Source organism: Ciconia boyciana, chromosome 3 (assembly GCF_034638445.1).
Source record: "Ciconia boyciana chromosome 3, ASM3463844v1, whole genome shotgun sequence".
In the NCBI taxonomy this organism is placed as follows: Eukaryota; Metazoa; Chordata; class Aves; order Ciconiiformes; family Ciconiidae; genus Ciconia; species Ciconia boyciana.
In genome coordinates, this window is record NC_132936.1 from 97,648,234 (window position 1) to 97,668,138 (window position 19,905).

The following is a 19,905-nucleotide window of genomic DNA, read 5'->3' on the forward strand; positions in this document are numbered from 1 at the left end:
TTTTTCTGGACTGTGCTGGATGCAGAGGGAGTCTCATTTAGTAACTCTGTGGGTGAGGCTTTCCGGAGCACAGCGAGATAAGGCTTGAAATGTTCTGGCAACGCGCTCTCGGGGATACGCTTCCCAGGTGCACTTTGCTTAAGTCTCAGGCTAACGCACCACCAGAGACTGCAGCCCAAGCTGGGCCACGGCCCCGCTTCGAGGCCTGCGGCCCGGGGTCTGCTCCAGCCGGGCCTCCCTCCCCGTCCCCCCAGCGGCCGAGCGACACCGCCCGCCGCGGCCTGCACGGTTTGTCGGCGGAAGGAAGCCGCCTTGGCCGCGGAGGGCCCGCTCCGGAGCCCGCCCCGCCGCCCCGCTTCCCCCGGGCCCTCTGCGGCGGCCGCCGCCGCTCAGGCGCGTGCCCGCAGCGGCAGCAGGGCGCTGGGGCTCTGCCCGCCCGGCACACCCTGCCGCAGCGCCAGCCGGACCCCAGGCCGGCCGCCCACCTTCTGCAGGCGCAGGGAGTGGGGCAGGCCGACACCGCCGGCGGCAGCGGCGCCTCCCGGGCCGGGCCGGGCCAGGCCAGGCCAGGCCGGGTCGGGCCCCGCCGCACTGGGCCGCGCCGCGCCGGGCCGGGCCTCGCGCACTGCAGGCGGGGGGAGGGGTAACCGCTTCCCAGCCCAGACTGTGCATGTCCAAGTGACGCATTGCAGGTACGAATCCACCAATCAGCGCCCTCCTTCTGGAGTCGCGGCACTCCTCGGCATTTTTTCTAGAATCCTCTTCCGCCCAGAGAAATAGTCCCTCAGGCTGCCCCCTCCGGCGCCCCCTCCCGCCGTTTCACAAGCGCAGCTCCCCTCTTTCCCGCACCTCACCCCTTCCTGCGCTGGGGCTTGGGGGCCCGGGGGCAGAAAGGGGACGCGCTCGGGGTGCGGGGGGGGGGCTGCCGAGAAGAGCGCGAAGAGCCGGGACTTCTTTTGCAGCTCCGTTCCCTGACGGGAAAAGGGGAGGGGGGAGGGAGCGGCGCGGAGCGATCCGGGCGGGCTGTGAGGAGGTTTATGAGGCACTGCTGGCGGCCGGGCAGGGCTCAGTGTGAGGCGAGCCGTAGAGCGGGCAGGTTGCTCGTGTGCCCCGTGCAGCCGTTAGCTTCCACCACACCCAGGCCGAGCCACCATGGTGAGTCTCTGGGCATGGGGTAGCGACAGGGCTCTGCAGGTTGCTGGTCCGGTGCTCGGTGTGTGGGGCGGGGGGGGGGGGGTGGGGGTGCCTGCGGTCGGGTGCGGATGGGTGGTGGGCGGGAGGGAGAGGGGCAGGTGGTTTGGCTGGTGCGGGGCGAGGTCGCCTGCAGAAGGGTGGGGGTAGGGTGGAGGCGTCCGCTGCTGTGGCCGGTGGCCTCAGCGCCGGCAGGCTGGGGCGGAGGGTCCCGTTCGGAGGCGCCGTGTGTGCGTAGGAGGAAGTGGTGGTGGACGAATCCCGCCCGGGTCCCTTTCCCGCCCTGGGGCGTTGGTGCGGATTCAAAATTCAAACTGCCACTCGGTTCGAGCGCCATGACGCTTTGTCGGGGCGTGTGTCGGGTGGGGGGGGAGAGCGGCAGATAACGGTTCCTCCTGGGAGGAGACCCGCGTGGGGGGTGCCGGGAGGGGGGAAGGAGCCTGCCACGATGGCACCAGCTCCACTTTCTTATCGCTTCCTCCCCCCCCCCCCCCCCCCCCGGCAAGCCGGCGTGTGCGGCTGAATGGGGTTGGGGAGCTAGCGGCGCGGCAACGGCTGCTGCAAGCGCTTAAGATGTCTGGCTCGCTAGCGAGGTGTGTTGCGCCTGGTAATAATGCAATGCGGAGCCCTGCAGCTTTTGAGCAGCATGATGATGAGGGGCAGGCTGCCTCACTGCACCATCTCCCTCCTTGCTAGACCTGTTGTCAGGTCACGTTGGAGCCGCTCTCCCCTGCCGATTTCATGATAACGCCTTGCTGTCGGTGGCTCTATTGAACAAGGGATTTTTCTTTTTAACAGTTTTGGCTTCCCGTTTTGGTCATTGCGGTGGACAGTCCTGCATTTTCTTGGTCAAGCATAATTTATTTTTCCTAGCAGTACGTTTGTTTAGGATTTTAATCAACTGTCGAAATAGAACACATTTTGTGGAATTGGAGAATTGTTTCAAATTCGGTCTAAAGGATATGAGTTTAGCTTTTTTAATTAAAACAAGCGGATACTGAAACACGTACAAAAAGGAACAATTGTGTCGCAAAAGCAACACCAATGACCACTTAGTACTGTCTCTGCATTAAGAGAAGATGCAGTATAGTGGAATTGCCTTTTCATTCATTACGTGCTTTTAAGGAATCAGATCGCTATCAACTTGCCATGTCTAATGTGAACGATGGGTACTTAAGGTTTTTTTGAAGTGCTGTCTCTGGGCAAAGAAATTAGGTGAACAGAAGCCTGAATTTGTTCTTTTGCTTGAATTGTGAGCCTATACAGCAAACCATCTATAAAGGAAAAAAGCCGTGAATCTAGCAGCAAAAGACTCTTATTCCTTTTAGCCATCATCTGTACAGAACCAAAAATGGAGTATCTTCAAGCAAGGTCTATATAAAAATGGGTGTGTCCAGGAGGCACAGTGACACTTTGAATGTGGTTATAGTTCATCCTGACAGACCAGACTGGCTAAACCCGTGAATATATGTTGTCCAGTACTGCACATGCTAGCTAAAGCAGGATGCTTTGCTCCCAAAATAAGATAAGCTACTACAAGTGTAATTTTAGTCCTTACATGCTAGTCTGTCTAGTTCTTGTTCTTCACTTAATCTTGCTGGAACAGAACTGTCCATCCAGATATGACACCTGTGAAGTATACCAAAATGCCAGGTTTTGGAGAGGAACAGTGTCATCTGTTCTGTGATTTGCTGATAGCTCTCTATCAGGCAGTTAGCTCTGTTGAGGATCTTCCAAACTGATTACTGCATAGCAGCTACGACTGTAATGAAACACTACCTCTAGAGGCTGCATGTGCCACTGAAACTGCTGCCCACACAACAGCTCCCCTTCTTTCCTAGGAGGCTTAGATTTTGTCAGGCCCTCAATGTAATCTGGGGGCAGGGGGATGGGAGCTATTGCTGTGAAAATGAAAGTGCTGCAGCATGGATCAGAATGCCGTGTCAAAGCTGCCATGGGTTCCCTGACTTCATCGAAGGAGGTTTTCAGGTGGATCTCGGCCATAGGAAGGGGCATGTCAAAACTTCAGCATAGGCATGTTACAGTTGTAATTTAACTGTTTGTTTCTGAAGTTGGGTTACGTTACTGAAGGTGTGCATACTGTCACATGTATGGTGCATGAGTATCTAGCTTGAATTCAGGACAAAGAAGCCCCGAAGGCCCTTCCAGGAGGGCCTGTAGCTGGCACGCATGGATCCGGGCTGATAGCCCTCCACCTGAGTGGCATGGAGGGAGTGATCTGGCAGACTTGCTGGCTCCGCCTTTTACTGCTGTTGCGCAGCACGCCCTGCAGAGCCTAGCACTGCAGGGTACAGATGGTATTTGTTCAACCTTGCCCCATCTCCTAGCTTATCTTTCAACTGCCGTATACCTGTGGCTTCTAATAAGCCTTGTGCTCTTCTCAAACACTGTACCTCTTGCAGGTACTCACAAAGCTTATTCAAATTTATGGTTAGTGGCTATAGGTTGTTTTAAGTTGCTGGAAGAGTTAGAGAGGAAGAGTTTGGGAACACTTAACAACTTAAACACTGCTTAATGTCACGTCTTTTATATAAACTGTTTATATAAAACAGTATGTGACTCAACTTGGTAACCCATAAGTATTGACCTAAATAAACTAGGTTCTTGCTACTTAAATCTGATCTACAGCTTTCTGTGGATATAAATATCCTACAGAAATGTAGCACATCATTCTCTTCACTCAAGCAATAAAAATGTAAATAGCATGCGAAGGTATGAATCTGTCTGTGTTAATGATACACTCCAGACAAGCAAAAAATCTGTTAGGCTTCTGTTAAGTGACTGCAGAATGTTTCAATCTCAAAGCCTCATGTTGAATTGGTGATGTTCTTGGCAGTGTTGCTGCCACCCCGGACTATCTTTTTTTTAAAAAAAAAAAAAACCAAAAAGTTGAACCTGCATGGCAATACTTTCTACAGCTGCTGAAATTGGAACAAGTGGAGTTTATAGCTGCAAATGCTCATTGGCTGCTCTCTTAGAAGTTGCTCAGTAATGTGGTCTTGATTCTTAGAGTAGGTGAGCCACAGGCAGTCTGAGAAATCGCTGATTGTGGCCTTTATCTTGGGCTGTTGCTGTACTGTATGCATATTTTTTGTAGGCAGTTTAGCTCTTGTATGATTCTTTGAGCAGCTAGCTTCGCTTCTGTTACGGGAAGAATAACCAGAAGCTGGTAACTTCTAACTTTGTATGCAATGTAGAAATGTAATTCAAATTGAAATTAGTAAAGTAGAAATTGACAGGTGGTGTATATACCTTTTTCTAAGTATTTCATTGTCAGATGGCTAATGTGTTAGATACCTTTGTGGGCACAGCTAATGACTGAAAATGTTTCTAACTGTCAATGTTGCAGCAATTATAAAAAGGTTGTTGCTGAAATGGTCACAATAGGAACAAAACTAAAAAAGCAGTGTTGAACTTAGACAGTGAGTCTGTCTTTTCTGTATTTTAAAGTGGGGTGTTTTGACTCTGGTGGAGTACTTATGGGGTAAAGAGCTCAAGGAGCTTCCTTGAATGAAATGTATGGCCTTGTTACTGCAACTCAACTGAAGCTATCCAGAATTTGTTTGAAGAATCAGCTGACTTGAAAACCTAGGGAAGGTATTTATACAGTCCTCAAACAGTCCTTGTGTTCTTTCAAGAGTGAAGTCTGTTTTGTGTTTGGCCTCAAAGGCTGAGGTGTTTTTTTATTGCTGTCAAATCCAGTTGATTCAACTGCTCAGTGACAGAGCAAAATGAGGTATAAATGGGCTTACCCAACTGATAAGAGAGATTGTCTTGCACCACTGAACCTTTCTCTAGTGTCCCTGTAAACTAAGTTTTGCTACTTGAGTCTGTAGACAATGGTCTGAAAAAAGTCTAGACAGCCATATGACAAATACCTTGAAATTACCAGTTTGGGCTGAAGCTGCTAGTGCTGATTATGTGGGCTCTGTTTTTTACAGCCAGGTCTTGGACATGAAGCTTCATGTTAATCAAGGGATGATTTAATTGTAGAGAAGAGTGTATTTTTCTAATTATAGCATTGTAACTTAGCAGAAGTTATTAGTCTGCCTTAAATTTGGGGGTTACTGCTGCATTACTTAGACCTGAAGTGTTTAGTGTTAAAGCTGAGGCTAAGTTTACCAAAGTATTACTACCAGTAGTCTGCTGTATTAATGAGGTTTTTAAAACCAGTCCAGAGGGACCTGTGTTGCTTGGGTAATTGACGGATACACATGGTAATCCATTATTTGGGTGTACCAGATATTGCAGGGTCAGGAAATGAGGACAGGCTGCCAGTTCTTAGCAAGCAGTCCTGATGACTTTTGAACTCTGTTAGTTGGAACTATCTCAGATGCTACAGATAAGTTCTGAAGAGCAGCTACCATACTGAGAGGTTTGTACAAGTCTGTCTTATTTTGCCTTGAACTTTTGCTACAACTATAATGATATTTTCTTTTATTGCAGGCTGATCAACTGACAGAAGAGCAGATTGCAGGTGAGGTTTTTAAATGCTGCGTTGCTACTCCTACTTGACCTGGCACATCTCTTAATCCAGTGACAGTCTGTGTTACACAAGATATTTAGCTTTCTTAGATACTAAAGCAGTATTGTGGAATGTTTTAATTTGTCACCTAAGTTTTAAAAGCTTATCTACTGTAAAAGCACCATGGGTACAATGAATCTGAATTTTTGTCCTCTAGAATAGGTAGACAATCCTCACAGCTTTACTAGCTAGTAGACTTGGGACTCTGTCTTTTTTTTTTTCCCTCTCATGACTACAGAATTGTCCCAAGTGCAAACTGAAAGGCGGCGGGGGGGGGGCAAATCTCTGGTGAAGACTTGGAATCTGGAGTGCTCTTCTAACAGAAGGCAAAAAAATACTTTGTCTCCTGTCAGCAGTGTTTCAGAGTGGCTGTTTTTGATGACAGCAAAGACTGGCTTCCTGATGACAACTCTTGATATTCCATATTTGGAACTGCATTGTGTAGTTGGACGCAAGTGTTCTGTGCACTGTTCCAATAGTCTGGTGCTTGCTCTCAAATAAATATGCATCTTTTACATCTTAATATTGGCCCCCTAACAATGGTTTCTATGCACTGACAACCGTCTGCTAGTGGCTAAAACTTCTGGTTATCATGTCTCCTACTCATGCAGGCTGCACAAACTAGTATCTGTCACTCTTCTCTGAAGACTGATTTCAACTTCAATAATTGATGTGACTTAAAGCTGGTAATGCAGAATTCAGCCTTGCCATGGACATTCAAAAACTTCAGGGCTTTTGATCTGACAAGTGCGTAGTGTTAATACTAGAATGTCTCAGTGTGCATAACTGTCATGTGAAATGATTTTAGAGGGTATTAGGGTTCTGCTAATCTAATAGTGCCAGGTCAAGCATACAAATAACAGCCTCTAAGAGGTATTGCTATTTAACTATTGTGTAGCTCTTGAAGACACTGTATTAAACAGAAGTGTCATAATGAGCGAGTTTGTTTTTACCATAATTGCCAAATTTGAAGTGTAAGAACATTCTTCTGTAGCTTTTAGACTTCAGAAGCTTGCTTTAACTCATAGGAGACTAATTATGGTTTTGTGGAAAGTCCTTAGTCTATTTACTTGTTGCCATGGTACTGTCTTATGAGTAAACAGGAGCCAAATCTAGTTCAACTCAAGATTTTTTTTTTTCTGGAAGTGGCCTACATATCTTAAGGGCTTTGTGATCAGTTTAGTTGGAGCAGGCTTTATCAGTTGTCACTGCTGTCTTTTCATAGTGGTTCATTGTTCCAGCTCTTAACTGTAGAAGCTTTATTAGTTGATGTAGCTGATTATGGAATGTAAGCAGGAAGCTTATTAGCACTACCTCAGGATTAGTGCAAATGTTAGCTATTCAGTAATGATAGTATAGTTCTCAGAGCCAAACGTGAGTATTAATAAGCTTGTCATACTGGAATAGAGAGTTTTCATCTGTGTGGAAAGAATAAAAGTGTAACTTAGTATCCAGTGTAAAATGGCCTTCACTTTCAGTTCAGCTATGGTATTTCGTGAAGCAAATGTGTTTTGCAAGTAAACTGTAAACCTCTGATGTGAAGGCATAAGCCCACTGCTGGTCTGTTAGGGAACCATCCCTAGTACTGCTTAGGAAGGGTTGCAGCTGACTAAGCAGTCTGCTTAGTTTTGCTTTTGAAAGCCACTGTCTTGCATGGGAAAACTGTTACAGGTACAGTTTGCATGTTTTACAGAGACTGTGTGGTTTTAAAGGCTTGAGCCCCCTACAATTCCATTTCAGCTTATCTGAAGATACCTAGCTTTTGATTTGAAGGCAGGCTTAAGAAAATGGTACTACAAGGTAGAGACAAAACATTCCCTTTCTTAAATAGAAGGCCAGAGTAGTTAAAGCAGCCACCTCTGGGCTTAAATCTTCCACCTCTGCTGTGAAGCACCAGAATACAGTTGTTAAAGATTCCAGATGCTATTATTTCCTATGGAACTCATTGGTCATATAGGACTGAAGCTTTTTGTCATTGTAGGTAGGGGTGAAAGACTTCCCAGGTTTTGTCCGTATGAAAGACTGAGGTTTTTGAAAGCTGAGTAGGTCCAGAATGTGAATGCTAGTTGCAGCTTCATTCAGTAAAAATTGAAGTTGCGGGGTCAAATGGGTATCTCTTTGGTTAAGCGTTGTATTAAAAAAGGTATATAGGTCAGGACCGTTTGATGTGGGTAGTGGTGGTGGGGAATCTAAAGATGCTTTTGTCCCAAAGCAACTGGTCTAGTGAGCTATACTTCCTTCCACTAGACCTCAAAGAGGTCTAAATGGGCTCTCTGAACAAGTAGGCCTGTGTATGGTGTTTGTTATGCCTTGTTCCTTTAGTGTGCTGTGGTTCTCTGTTGGGGATCTGACCACAAGAGTTATTTAGAATTTATTTCATCGTAGAAATAATGTTTAAGTGTTGAGCTCCTGGTAGCTGTGAAGAGAACAATTGACATTCTCCTATAAAAGTTCCAGACATAGCTGGCTAAACTGTGTGAGAGTGGGAATGGTAGTTCTGGTTCACTGAACGTATTAGGTCACTGAAGACTGCCACTTCATCTGGAAAGGTGATGTGGTGCAGAGGTGCCTCAGAAGCTATTGTTAAATAGAACATTTTGAGCTAGGGTCTTAGAGTTCACATTCTGTTGGACTAGCCTTTCTTTCGTGGGGTCTGGAGTTAGTCTTTTCTCTTGATGCAGTGTGCTTTCCAGAAGGGAGGAATGGCTGAAACCTTGTAGATGAGTGGTTCTGCTGGCACTGTCGTCAGATTTCTGACAGATTAGCCTTATCTAGGATACAAGAGAGTTTTCATTTGCAGTTTGATAGGGAGGAGTATTGAATAGAGGGAGGATTTGCTTTACATCCTACATGGAGTCAAAGTGTTTCTTATGTGTGGGAGGTGTGTGTTGTAATCTTATGTTGCAGGAAGCCAGAATTGAGTTGCTCGCTGAACTTCAGTATTTCATAGCTGCCTTTGGCCAATGCTGCAAATCCTCCAAAGCTATGCTAGGTTGTTCTAGTCCAAATGTATCTGCACAGGTTGTTATTCCTTTGTTCTAATTACTGGAGGTGGTTCCTAGAGGTGGTTAAAGAGGTATTTTAATAGTGTTCCTAACTTGATTCAGCATTTCAAACAGGAACATGCTGCTGATCTTTGACTCACTTTACTTTCTTTATGGTTATGATTTAGAGCTGGTTGTTTCCTAGCCTACAGCATCTTTGAGTAAAAGAAAGGTAAAGAGTTGTCCTTTGAGAGGTTAATTTCAAGTGTTCAGAATATACCACTGAATGGCCCATGTTGTAGAAAGCAAGTCTTTAAATTTTGCTTAAATTATTACTTTTTTCTAAGCAGGGTCATTGCAGTACTGTGAAGTCTGCTTCAGGTTGGGGTTAGTGACAGTTGACCTTCAAGCTAAGGATGAAGTGCTTAACAGCTAAACATTCTGAATAACACTTGAGTACCTGACTCTTGATGAAGACTCAATGTTTTCCTTTTGAGGTCCTTCCATGATAGACTATGAAGTTCTTTACTAGGCTTGACCCAAAAGCCTTTTCTTCCCTGGTGTAAAACTTTATTCCTAGTAAACCTAGTTGTTGCCTCCAAGCTAACTGAAACTAGCCCCAAAGACTGTTTGGAAGCTACTGTAGGTACAGGTTATAGCTGCCTGCCTGGGTAGGCCTGTTTCTGCTTTGTGATTATACAGTACTAGCTTGAAACTGTTTTGTCTGGTCCTGTGGTAGCCTTGCTCTGATTCTTATGTGCTAAACAGCACAGGGAGTTGGCTTTTGGAACACTTCAAACTGTTAGATGTAGAAGAGTGTTTTTTTCCTGGATGGGACTCAACTGTGGCTCTGGTATTATAGCTGCATTCATGAACTATAAAAAGCCTCTTTTTGTAGTTGTGTTTTTAACACTTGCCAGCTTGTACTCACCTCAAGTGTTTCAGAGTATGAAATGGATGAAGTAAGACTTTATGCAGTTCATGTGAAAACACAACTTTTACTGTGACTAATTCTGGTCTGGGAAACCCACCATCTGGAAAGCTGTCTGCTTGGAAATGTTGAAAAATTAATTCTTGGAAGTATTTCTGATGTAGGAGTACCCTTGAGCTTAACGAGTTCTCCAAAGGCATGATCTTGGGTGCCTTGAAAGCTGTAAAAGGATCTGCGCTATACAAGGGAATAGATAGTTTTTCATGTTTAACTGTAATTTGTATATGAGCTACTACAGTCCAGTGAGCTAGTTTGAGGTCTGTGGCCAAAGACAAACAGATGGCATGGATTAAAACCAACTCCATTTTTGTACTGGACAATTAAACATGTTGTGCTTGTATTAATATTGCTGGCTACAATACAGCCATTGTAGGGGGTTAAGAGGTAGCATTGAAACGCAGTTAAGCAGTCTTACAGCTGGTTTTGAGTTCTGTGAAGGCTGTTTCAGGATACAGTAGGGCTGAAGCAATTTTCTAAGCAGCTTTTCAGAAATTAAGACTCCAGTGACTTTCCTCCTTGAACAACTGACTGGAGTTGTGTATATACATAGACTGAAGAACTGCAGAAGTCCAGTGGGAAGAGAGCTGGGAGAAGTTCCTTTTTATAGCTAGGTATGGCCAAATGTTAAGACCTATGGTGCTAGGTACTGCAGCTTCATGTAGCATATACTGTTCAGACTTGCATGTCCAGTGGAAGTGAGTTATAATGAGAAACTTATTTTTAGTTTGGTCTGATTATACCTTTTTCCATTGACTTGTCTCCTCTATTAGTAATAGAAATGCTATTAAGCTGTAGCATTTGTATTTGGAGTACCAATTTTCAGTTTTCTCTAAGTAATTTCATATTATTTTCTCATGAAAGAAACAGTTTCTACCGAGGATGTGGATCATTTTAGTTGCAGATAGCTATTCCTTTCAGCTCTGTATTAGGAGTAGATAGATAGCTCAAGATAGAGTAACAGACATCCGAGTATTTCTGAAATGGATGACCTTCCATCTTATTTAGGTTGGAATGTGGCTGACTGGTAGACTGGTGGCTTGTTTTCCAGATGCTGGTGCTTCTGTATTGCCATTACAATTATAGCAGACTGAGCAGTATACTGAAATTTTCTTGAGAGAATGAAATCAAGTTTTGTAATTTACAACAATAAGCAGCAGTGGATTCTTATATGATTAAGTAAACTCAACATTTCAAAGCTGAAGGGATTAACTCCTTTTTCGTTGTTGTACAGAATTCAAAGAAGCTTTTTCACTATTTGACAAGGATGGTGATGGTACTATAACTACAAAGGAGTTGGGGACAGTGATGAGATCGCTTGGTCAAAACCCCACAGAAGCAGAGCTACAGGATATGATCAATGAAGTAGATGCTGATGGTAAGATTTTACTAATAAGTAATTTAATAAAGTGCCTAAAATGTTTTTGTTTTGGTTTTTTCTAACAAAGTAACTGTCTTGCAGGCAATGGCACAATTGACTTTCCAGAGTTTCTGACAATGATGGCAAGAAAAATGAAAGATACAGATAGTGAAGAGGAAATTAGAGAAGCGTTCCGTGTGTTTGACAAGGTACTAAAATGTTTATCTTAAATATTTCTGTTATGAAAACTCAGTCTGACTTGTAAAGAGCTTCCTCACTGAATGGAGGGGTATCTGCAGTCCTGTCATCTAGAATTTCTAGGTTAACTAGTCACCCTAAAGTTCAGTCTACTGTGGTGCTGTACCTGAAAGTCAGATGAGTCATCGTGATGGTAGTGGGTGATACTATTAAGCTACCACTTGCTGTGATACTAAAATACTTGTACAAGGCTGGCAGGGAAATTGCTTAAATATTTAACATGGTGATCTTTTAAATCTTTCACTTAGTCTTTACTAAGTAAACTGCTGAATGAGTCTAAAGTTACTCAGCTTCTTAAGCAAGATGCACTTTTAAACAGAAAATATATGATAAGTACCTTGGTGTGGGGAGGAAAAAGTCAGTCCAGAGTTTGTATACACTAGTACTTTGATATCCAGTGTCCCAACTAGGACGGAATATGTAAAAGCGTTCTCTGAAGGCCTTGTGGCTTTGTGCTGGACTCCCACGAAATGGGTGAATGAGATAAGTAGCTTCTGGTCGAAGAAATAGACACTTGAACCAGACAGTCACATGATTGAATAGGCATCTGTCACCTAAAAAGGTTGCAAAAGGTGCTGGTTGCTTTGTCAGTGGCTGTCCTGTCCCAAGACATTTTTTAATCAAAGTAGACTGTATTGGATAAATTGTTTTTAAAATATCTTTTTAAGACTAAGATCCTGAACAATACTGAAGATATGCTTACAGCTCTCATGTGCCTTACACAAATGCTAGTGGTTAAAGCTATGCTAACTTCTTCATGTTCAACTTGCTCTGTGATATTCATAAGTTACAGTTAAGTCACTAGGCCTTAGACAAGTCTATTCCAGTCTTCCTTTTTTCCCCTCCCAGGATGGTAACGGTTACATTAGTGCTGCAGAACTCCGTCATGTGATGACAAATCTTGGGGAGAAGCTAACAGATGAAGAAGTTGATGAAATGATTAGGGAAGCAGACATTGATGGTGATGGTCAAGTAAACTATGAAGGTAAGGAGTTGTTAACTGATTCTTCTTGTGTAGCACTTTTCCTGCTGGTGACTGTATAGATACTGATAGCCACACCAAGTTTAAACAGGGCAATGTTCAGATGAGGTCTTCTCAACTGTTAGTGTTCCTTTAAGCTAATGTCTTTTAGTATGTACATCATGTACCCCTGAATAGGTTTGAGTGGGTTATTGCTACCTTTGTGCCAAAGGCAAAAAAATGACTATTCAAATGTGCAGTGTAAGAAGTAACTTTCTAATGTTGTCTAATGACCATTAGAATAAGGAAGCTAGCAGAGATGTTCACATACTGTTCATACTGTTCTTTTCACTAATGAATGTTGATCTGACTGTAGCAAGTCACTCATTTTTTTATTAATGCTCTTAAAATTACTAATTAAAGGGGGAAAGCCTCTAAAACACTCAGAAATTTCAAGACCTTTACAAGACCTCTTAAATAATTTCACACAAATCAGGTGCAGCAGTAGCTTTTTTCCTTCTTTCTTCCTGGCGTTGAAACTTAAATGAAGTCATGCAAGCAGGAGGAGTTCTGTTAGACAATTGCTTGCAGCTCAGAAGCACTAAGCTTGTTTTCATTTTAACTTTCTGAACATCTTATGAAAAGAGCTAGGGTATTTTCAGATAATACCCTTACTGTTTCTGAGGTGTAGGTGTGGCTTCCCTTTCAGGCCACCTTGGTTGTGGCCTCAGGATGAGCACTCATCTGAGTGAAAAGGCGTTTTTATGAACAAGGCTGCTGCTCTGTAACTGTACTTACAAATAGACTGTTTAGAGACTGGCACTAGAGAGGGTAGGCATCCTTCTTGTTTCCAGTTGCTCTTTTGAAACTTGAGCAACCAGTTAACTCCTTTTAGGTTCCTGGTTTCTTTTTGTTATTGTACCTGAAACTATGGTTCAGCAAGATAAGGGAAGAATCCTAGTTTGTGCGATCTAACTTCCAATGTGCTGTGAATAAGCAATGATTTAGTTGCTTAAAGCTGGTCAGACAAAACAGTAAGACTTGAGCTATTCTGCTTTGAAAAAAGTTCAGACCAACCTTATGTCTTGCTTGTACACCAACTTAACTGTGATTGCCACTTCAGCACAATTTCTACTGATCTCTTGGTCATTCTTGGATATCTTCCTATCTGTAAGTCAGTGGGCATGAGGACCCTGTAATGTTTTATTTTGGAAGTAAGGCTGTTCCCCAATTCACTGAGGGACCAACTTTTTGGATAAAAGTAGGGGCCTTTTGCCATTAAAAATAAAAGGTTTTTAGGTGTGATTGGTGGAAAAGGGGACTGTCTTGAAGTTGCTTTTTTGAATGTAACTGGAAACATAGTTTTGAAACAGTATTCAGCACTAGTAAGACAGGTCATTTCTCAGATCATGCAATTCAGATTTTTCTCTGAGTAACTCTTATGCAACTCTTTCCTTTTACAGAGTTTGTACAAATGATGACAGCGAAGTGAAGACGTTGTACAGAATGTGTTAAATTTCTTGTACAAAATTGTTTATTTGCCTTTTCTCTGTTTGTAACTTATCTGTAAAAGGTTTTTCCCTTACTGTCAAAAGAATATGCATGTATAGTAATTAGAAGGCCATTCCTCCATGTTTTTCTCCTTTATCTTACTGTCACTGTTCTGATTTTTGGAAAATTGATCTAAGTAACAAATGTTGCATGTGGCTTACTCTGGATATTTAAGCCCTTCTGCACATCTAAAGTTAGATGGAGTTGGTTAACTGAGGGAACATCTGGGTTGTCTGTTCAAAAAAAGTAGCTTTCTTTAGGAGATGTAGGTATGACTAGTGTAACAAGTTACATAAAGTAAGCTAGGGTTTACCATGCATTAGCAATTCCTTAGTTAAAGCGACATGCTGGCTCTAGTTCTCCAGTACATAAAGGAGTTTATTCTGTGTTCTGTGATGGAGGATAAGGACTCTTGCAGCTAACTGCAGGATAAAACCATGTGAATAGTATATATACATGTGGCTAATGCACTGTAAAAATCATTCTCCTAGCTTACTTCACAGTAACTTGTTTGTGGTCATACCTGTAACATGTTGTTGAAATGTGGAGTCTTAACGTTGTGGACGATTGACAGTCAACAATATGAAACTTAAGTTGCACTAATGCAAAACGGGTGATTTATCCAGGTACTCGTACACAAGGTTTTTTTTGTACTGCTGGTCCTGTACCAGAAAACATTTTCTCCTCTTGTTACTATGCTTTTTAAACTTTGTTTAGCCACTTATTTTCAAAAATATCTGCTTATGGCACGATTTGCCTCAAATCCATTCCAAGTTGTATATTTGTTTTCCAATAAAAAAATTACAATTTACCCATACTGTTTCAATGTATCCTTGAATTATTTACAGGAATTGTTCAATACAGTTGCTGCTCTATGTGTTTCAGTATGTAGCAGTTTGGTTTGCTTATGCAATGGATTGGCTGTCTTAAAATAGCTTGGAAGGTGAAAACTTAGTCCTTAAACTCTGGCCCTTAATAGTATTGTTGACTTGAAGAAGCTTTCTTACTAGTAGTTTAAAATGTATTTTACAGTCTTGTGTGGAGCTTGGTGCTTCAATAAACTTAACGTAGTGACTGGCTATGCCCACTATCTGTAGACATTGTGAACTGGATGTTGACCTAGTTCAATAGTTGACCTAAAATTAAAATGCCTTGTTCAGACAACTAAACCTGTTTGCTTTCTTTTAATTATTTTGGAGTTTATTCCCTGTCAGCTGCTACATCGGGGTAACCTAGTCTCACACCTGGACTCTTCTGAAACTGCCATGTCTGAATTGCCATTCAGGATGCAGTCAGCTCAAAGTACAGAAGGAAAACATTCTCTTACTCATCTGCTAATGAGCATGACTGTGCTTCTAGCACTAGTTCTTTGTCAAGGCTTAAATTTTTTTTAAAGCAGAAAACAAACCTGGTTTTGACCAAGGACAAATCCAAGATCTCAAAAGAATGCCAGAGGCTGTTTGTGCCCCTCACCTCTGTACTCTCCCGACAAGAATGTAAGATCCCGACTGATCTTACATATGCTATGTGGTTATCTTGTTTGGGGATTCTGGTTGCCTTTAAACAAAGCATTGGCCTCTGCATCTGGTTACCCTCACTGGTCCCAGCAGAGCAATTACCTAATGTTGTAAAACTGCTTTAATAATCTTGGAGGTATTTATGATTACAATGAAAATGTAAAATTAGGACAGCTGATCAACCTGATTTCAGAAACACTTGATCAAAAGTTTATGGTCACTGATCTTAAAGCCCTGCTCCCTAAGGACTATAAGGATCTCTATTGGTTTTCCAAGGGAGGCTTGTCAAAAGTGTTTAAATGGCCAGCATCAGAATTCCTTAGAATTGTTGCTTGTGCACTGGCAATCTGATTCGGGAAGCTTATGCAGTCTAAGTAGTCTAACAGTTAGGGTTTTCCCTTCTACAAAGCAAGTGACCAAACACCTTCCTATCCAGTCTTCATCCTGTGGCGTAGGAGCCTGGGGATGAGACATAGGTGCTTAAACTGCCACAGGTTGAGGAGAATTTCACAGAACCATCAGAAAAACAGCTTGAGATTCTGAATTGCAGTATTGAAAGTGTCACTTCTAGAGGTAAGTCATGCAAACAAGGATCTGATAGGAAGTGGTATTTGCCAATCTGGTGTCTTGACTTTCAGTAGGCTGGGAATCACACTTTGACCCACAGTCTTCTACAACTTGGCCTGCATTTGGAAGCATCTGACTGGCGAAGGTAAAAAGGAGAGGGTCCTCTCTCTATGAAAGACTGCCTTGGCCAAGATAATTGCCTTTCATAAAATGAATGGGTGAAGAATGTGTGATAAGGCCACCTTTATTTACTGTCATTCTAGCTGCTCCCTGTTCGGAGTGTTTAGTCACAGGAATCAAAGCTACTGGTATTGTTTAGTGTAAGTGTCCATGTTGCTGTTGCCTAAATGAAATGCCTGATTTCTAGGTCAATATTGAAGTCTTGTAGCCCTGTTTACATCATACTTTAACTGCAGTTAATGGGGGTAATGCTTCTTGGTACTTTCTGCTAATGGAAGAATGTCTTCTGAAGTACAGTCAGCAGAGGAGTGTGGTGGAAGCAGAACCTTTTGGCTGAGGTGCATTTGCAGGTGCTTTTGCTATTGTGAAACAGGTAGTCCTTAGGTCACTAGGCAGATTTCTGGATGTGTACATAGGAATACTCTGAAATCTCAAATTCATGTTCTGGTAGCTTGCTAAGATACAATCCTTCATCTCATCTGTTAAATATGGTGGAGTTTCTTAACATTCTATACTATAATAGCAAGAACAAGAACTTGTATGGTACAACACTGCAGTAAAGCACCTGGTGGTGCTGTTTTATTTTAAACTGGGGGCCAAGGTGAGAGATCTTATGCCTAAAGACTGCTGTTCCCTTGATGTATAGGCTTAGGGGGCGAGATCCTGTCAATGTGTATAAAAACCTGGTGGGAGGGAATGAAGACAGAGCCAGATTCATCTCTGTAGCATCCGCTGGCAGGACAAGAGACAGTGGGCACAAATTTAAAAAGATTAAATTCTGTCTGAACAGGAGAAACACTTTTTTTACTGTGCAGGTGGTCAAACAGAGGTTGTGAAGTCCGTGCAGATTCAAAACGCAGCTGACACGGTGCTGGGCAAGTGGCTCTAGCTGACCCTGCGTGAGCAGGGAGTTGGACTAGGTGATCTCAAGAGGTCCCTTCCAGTCTAAATGATTCTGTGAAGTGAAAGTGCCCCTGCTGCTTTGTAGGCTTACTATGGTGTGCAACCCTATCTTCATATGGTGGTCTTTCCCAGTGAAGGAAGACAACGCAATTGCTTGCTACAGCCTGATAAATTTTAGACTATGTCTCTAACTCATTCTAGTGGTGTTAGGAGCCACCAAGCAGGGCTGTAGAAGATGCTAGGACACTATGTACTTCAAGGCTGTGAGCTGTCCTGAAAATAAATACCTCCTTGAAAATAAATACAGACTTATAGCTGTGGATTTTTGGTGGGGGAATATATGAGGAATAATAGCTGGTAAGCTTGCAGCCTGTTAAGATACAGCTAATAAATTAGGGACAGCTAATGGGTAAAGGAGACAGGATTAGGAGCCTGCTAATAAGATCAGTCTAATTATTTGAGGGAGACTATAGCTCAGAAGGTAGATGAGTGTATAATGCAGGAGTGCAGCTGATGGACCCACTGGAGGTAACGCAGACTGGGTATTCAGTCTTTCAAATGGGGCATTGGTCTCTAAAGACAACTCTGCAGCAGTAAGGTAGCTAAATCTGCTGCATCAGAGTGGTCCCTTTCAGGAATTGTTGGATAACAACCTGGACAAAATGAGTAGCAAAATAACTGCTTTCTTATATTTACATATATCACTTCTATTGTATGACTATGCCATGTTTTTGGACAGTAACTCAGTCCAATTAAGAGAAAAGCTGTGTTAAACTGGTTTACTAACAGTTTGTTGTGTAAGTAAGGGGAGTTTCTGTAGTTCGGGATGAATCATCATTGGCTGTTTCCAGTGGGAGGGGTGGGAAATACTAGAGAGACTTTAAAAATTCTTGAAATACTGCATTTATAAATGGCTTTTCCATTTAAGTCTTCATGTTGTAATGGATACTTAAGGCCTTAAGTTTAATTCTAATTCAGTTAGTCTGTCAAATGATACTTTTCAGTTTAAAATGTTCAGTTTGGCAAAGAATGTCTGTAAAACTGAATCTTGAAAAGCAATCTTTTTTCCAAGTGAGAATAGTAGGTATTTGAGATGACAATGTATATGAATACACTGGGATGTGCAGTCTAAGTATAAAAAAAAAAAATCTGTCATCTTCAGCCAGAAGGGATGAAGCTGAAAACTTGGGTACTGCATAATAAATCCATGCTTAACAGAACTTTGAAAAGGAGATAGAATCATCAGGACAGAGAGAGAGAGAGATGATGGAGAGTTTGTTAGAGTAGGTGTATTTTCATATCATAGTATCTCCTCAGCTTTTTTTTTCTAGTTATACCTACCTTTATCATTAGCACAAATTTGTGACTGGAGTGAGAACAACCGTACTGCATCTACTCCAATTGCTGGTTTTGAAAAATGTTCTTGCTCTCCTACAAGAATAGTCAGTTTGTCAGGTTATCTATTTACTCTGCTTTTGAAAAATTGAGTCTTTGATAGCTGTGTATGCACTAAAAAAATGGATTTTTAAGGACTTACAGGAAGCTTGGAAAGAAAAAATCAGAAGAAAATATTGGGAGTGGGGATGGGGACCTTAATTTTCCAGTTTTCCATAAGTGCAAGTCTGATGTCATAGTGTCATCTTCAGATGATGTAAATGGCAGGTTTATTTGAAATTGCTTACTCCTTTCTAGCTGCTCCTTAGAAAAATACTTCCTATGGCTTTTTTTTAATATGAACTATGGAGAAGGAATTTATTTCAGTGTCTTAAACTTGAGAGTCCTGAGATACTGTTCAAGAAATTGCACAAAGATCTAGTCCCAATGGAATACCTTAAGATGAGATTTTCAAAAGATGTGAAAGATTTGGTAAAGATTACTTTAACAGTAGTAGCCTAAAGATGAGGCATATTCCCTGCAAAACTCTGGTTGGCCAGTATGATACAGTAATTCTTACTAACTATAACATTATTCAGAGTTTCAGTAGGCTACTGAAGAATGGGTCTGCATTTTACTGGGTACTTCATGTATGCAGAGTAGCAGTTAGTTCCTGCTCTAAGATCTTGCTGTACAAACAGGATATTGTGTAGTGTCATGTAACGACAGCACACTGCAGGTTGGCCTGTTTGGTTTTTTTTTTTTAGGAGGAACTGAACTGGAAAGAAGAGAAAGAAAGGGGACAGGGAAAAGAAAGGATGAAAGAATATAAAATTAGGAGAATAGTGTGGGAGGAAACCAAAATAAATTTGATGCAAACATCTAATTGGTGCAAGACAAAAGGCCAACACTATTCTCTGAATAATACCGAGACCCTAGGGCTGGAGCCCCTGGTTTGCTTCTGCAGTTTGTTCTCAAATGGCAAGGGTGGTAGTTGAGGTTGTTGATACATTTCTAGTGGCCCCCACAGCTGGAATAGAGTATTTAGATTGTTCCAATTGCATAATCCTCATCTGGCAGATAAGACCTTTGGGTAGGCATGTACTTGCTCAGAAGTTAAACTTCCCTGTTAGTAAACCAGTACTTTTATCAGTAGTAACTGACACCTTGATCAGCAAATAATACTAGCTCTCCATTCAGCATCCCTCCCTTAGTCATTTAGGTAGTCATCTTTTGGTGCTGGCTGGTTCCTTTCATGACAAGGCAACCTTACAGAGGTCAGACAGGTATTCTTCCTTCCTTCCAGGTCTGACAAGCTCTGGATTCAGATTAGTTGCCTACTGTATCCTTACAGTAATACATCCCTGTCCTGTGGCACCTTCTTAAAAGGCATGTGCTTTTTGGCAGTCAGGAAAATGCAACTAATGGCCCCTGAGGGAAGGAATTTCTGGTAGCTTTCTATGTTGGTAGGATTGTGGAAGAATTGTCTGTTTCTGGAGTGAGAGCTATTTTTTAAAAAACTAAA

General features: G+C 42.4%; 1 protein-coding gene across 1 annotated transcript; it reads left to right on the forward strand.

Moving 5' to 3' along the window:
• The first annotated feature begins 1,009 nt into the window (after nucleotides 1-1,009).
• On the forward strand, nucleotides 1,010-14,650 carry CALM2 (calmodulin 2). Its single transcript, XM_072856740.1, has 6 exons — nucleotides 1,010-1,155; nucleotides 5,659-5,689; nucleotides 10,944-11,087; nucleotides 11,172-11,278; nucleotides 12,177-12,312; nucleotides 13,752-14,650. The coding sequence occupies exons 1-6, from the start codon at nucleotides 1,153-1,155 to the stop codon at nucleotides 13,778-13,780; spliced, it is 450 nt and encodes a 149-aa protein (XP_072712841.1). The 5' UTR covers nucleotides 1,010-1,152; the 3' UTR covers nucleotides 13,781-14,650.
• The last annotated feature ends 5,255 nt before the right edge of the window (nucleotides 14,651-19,905 follow it).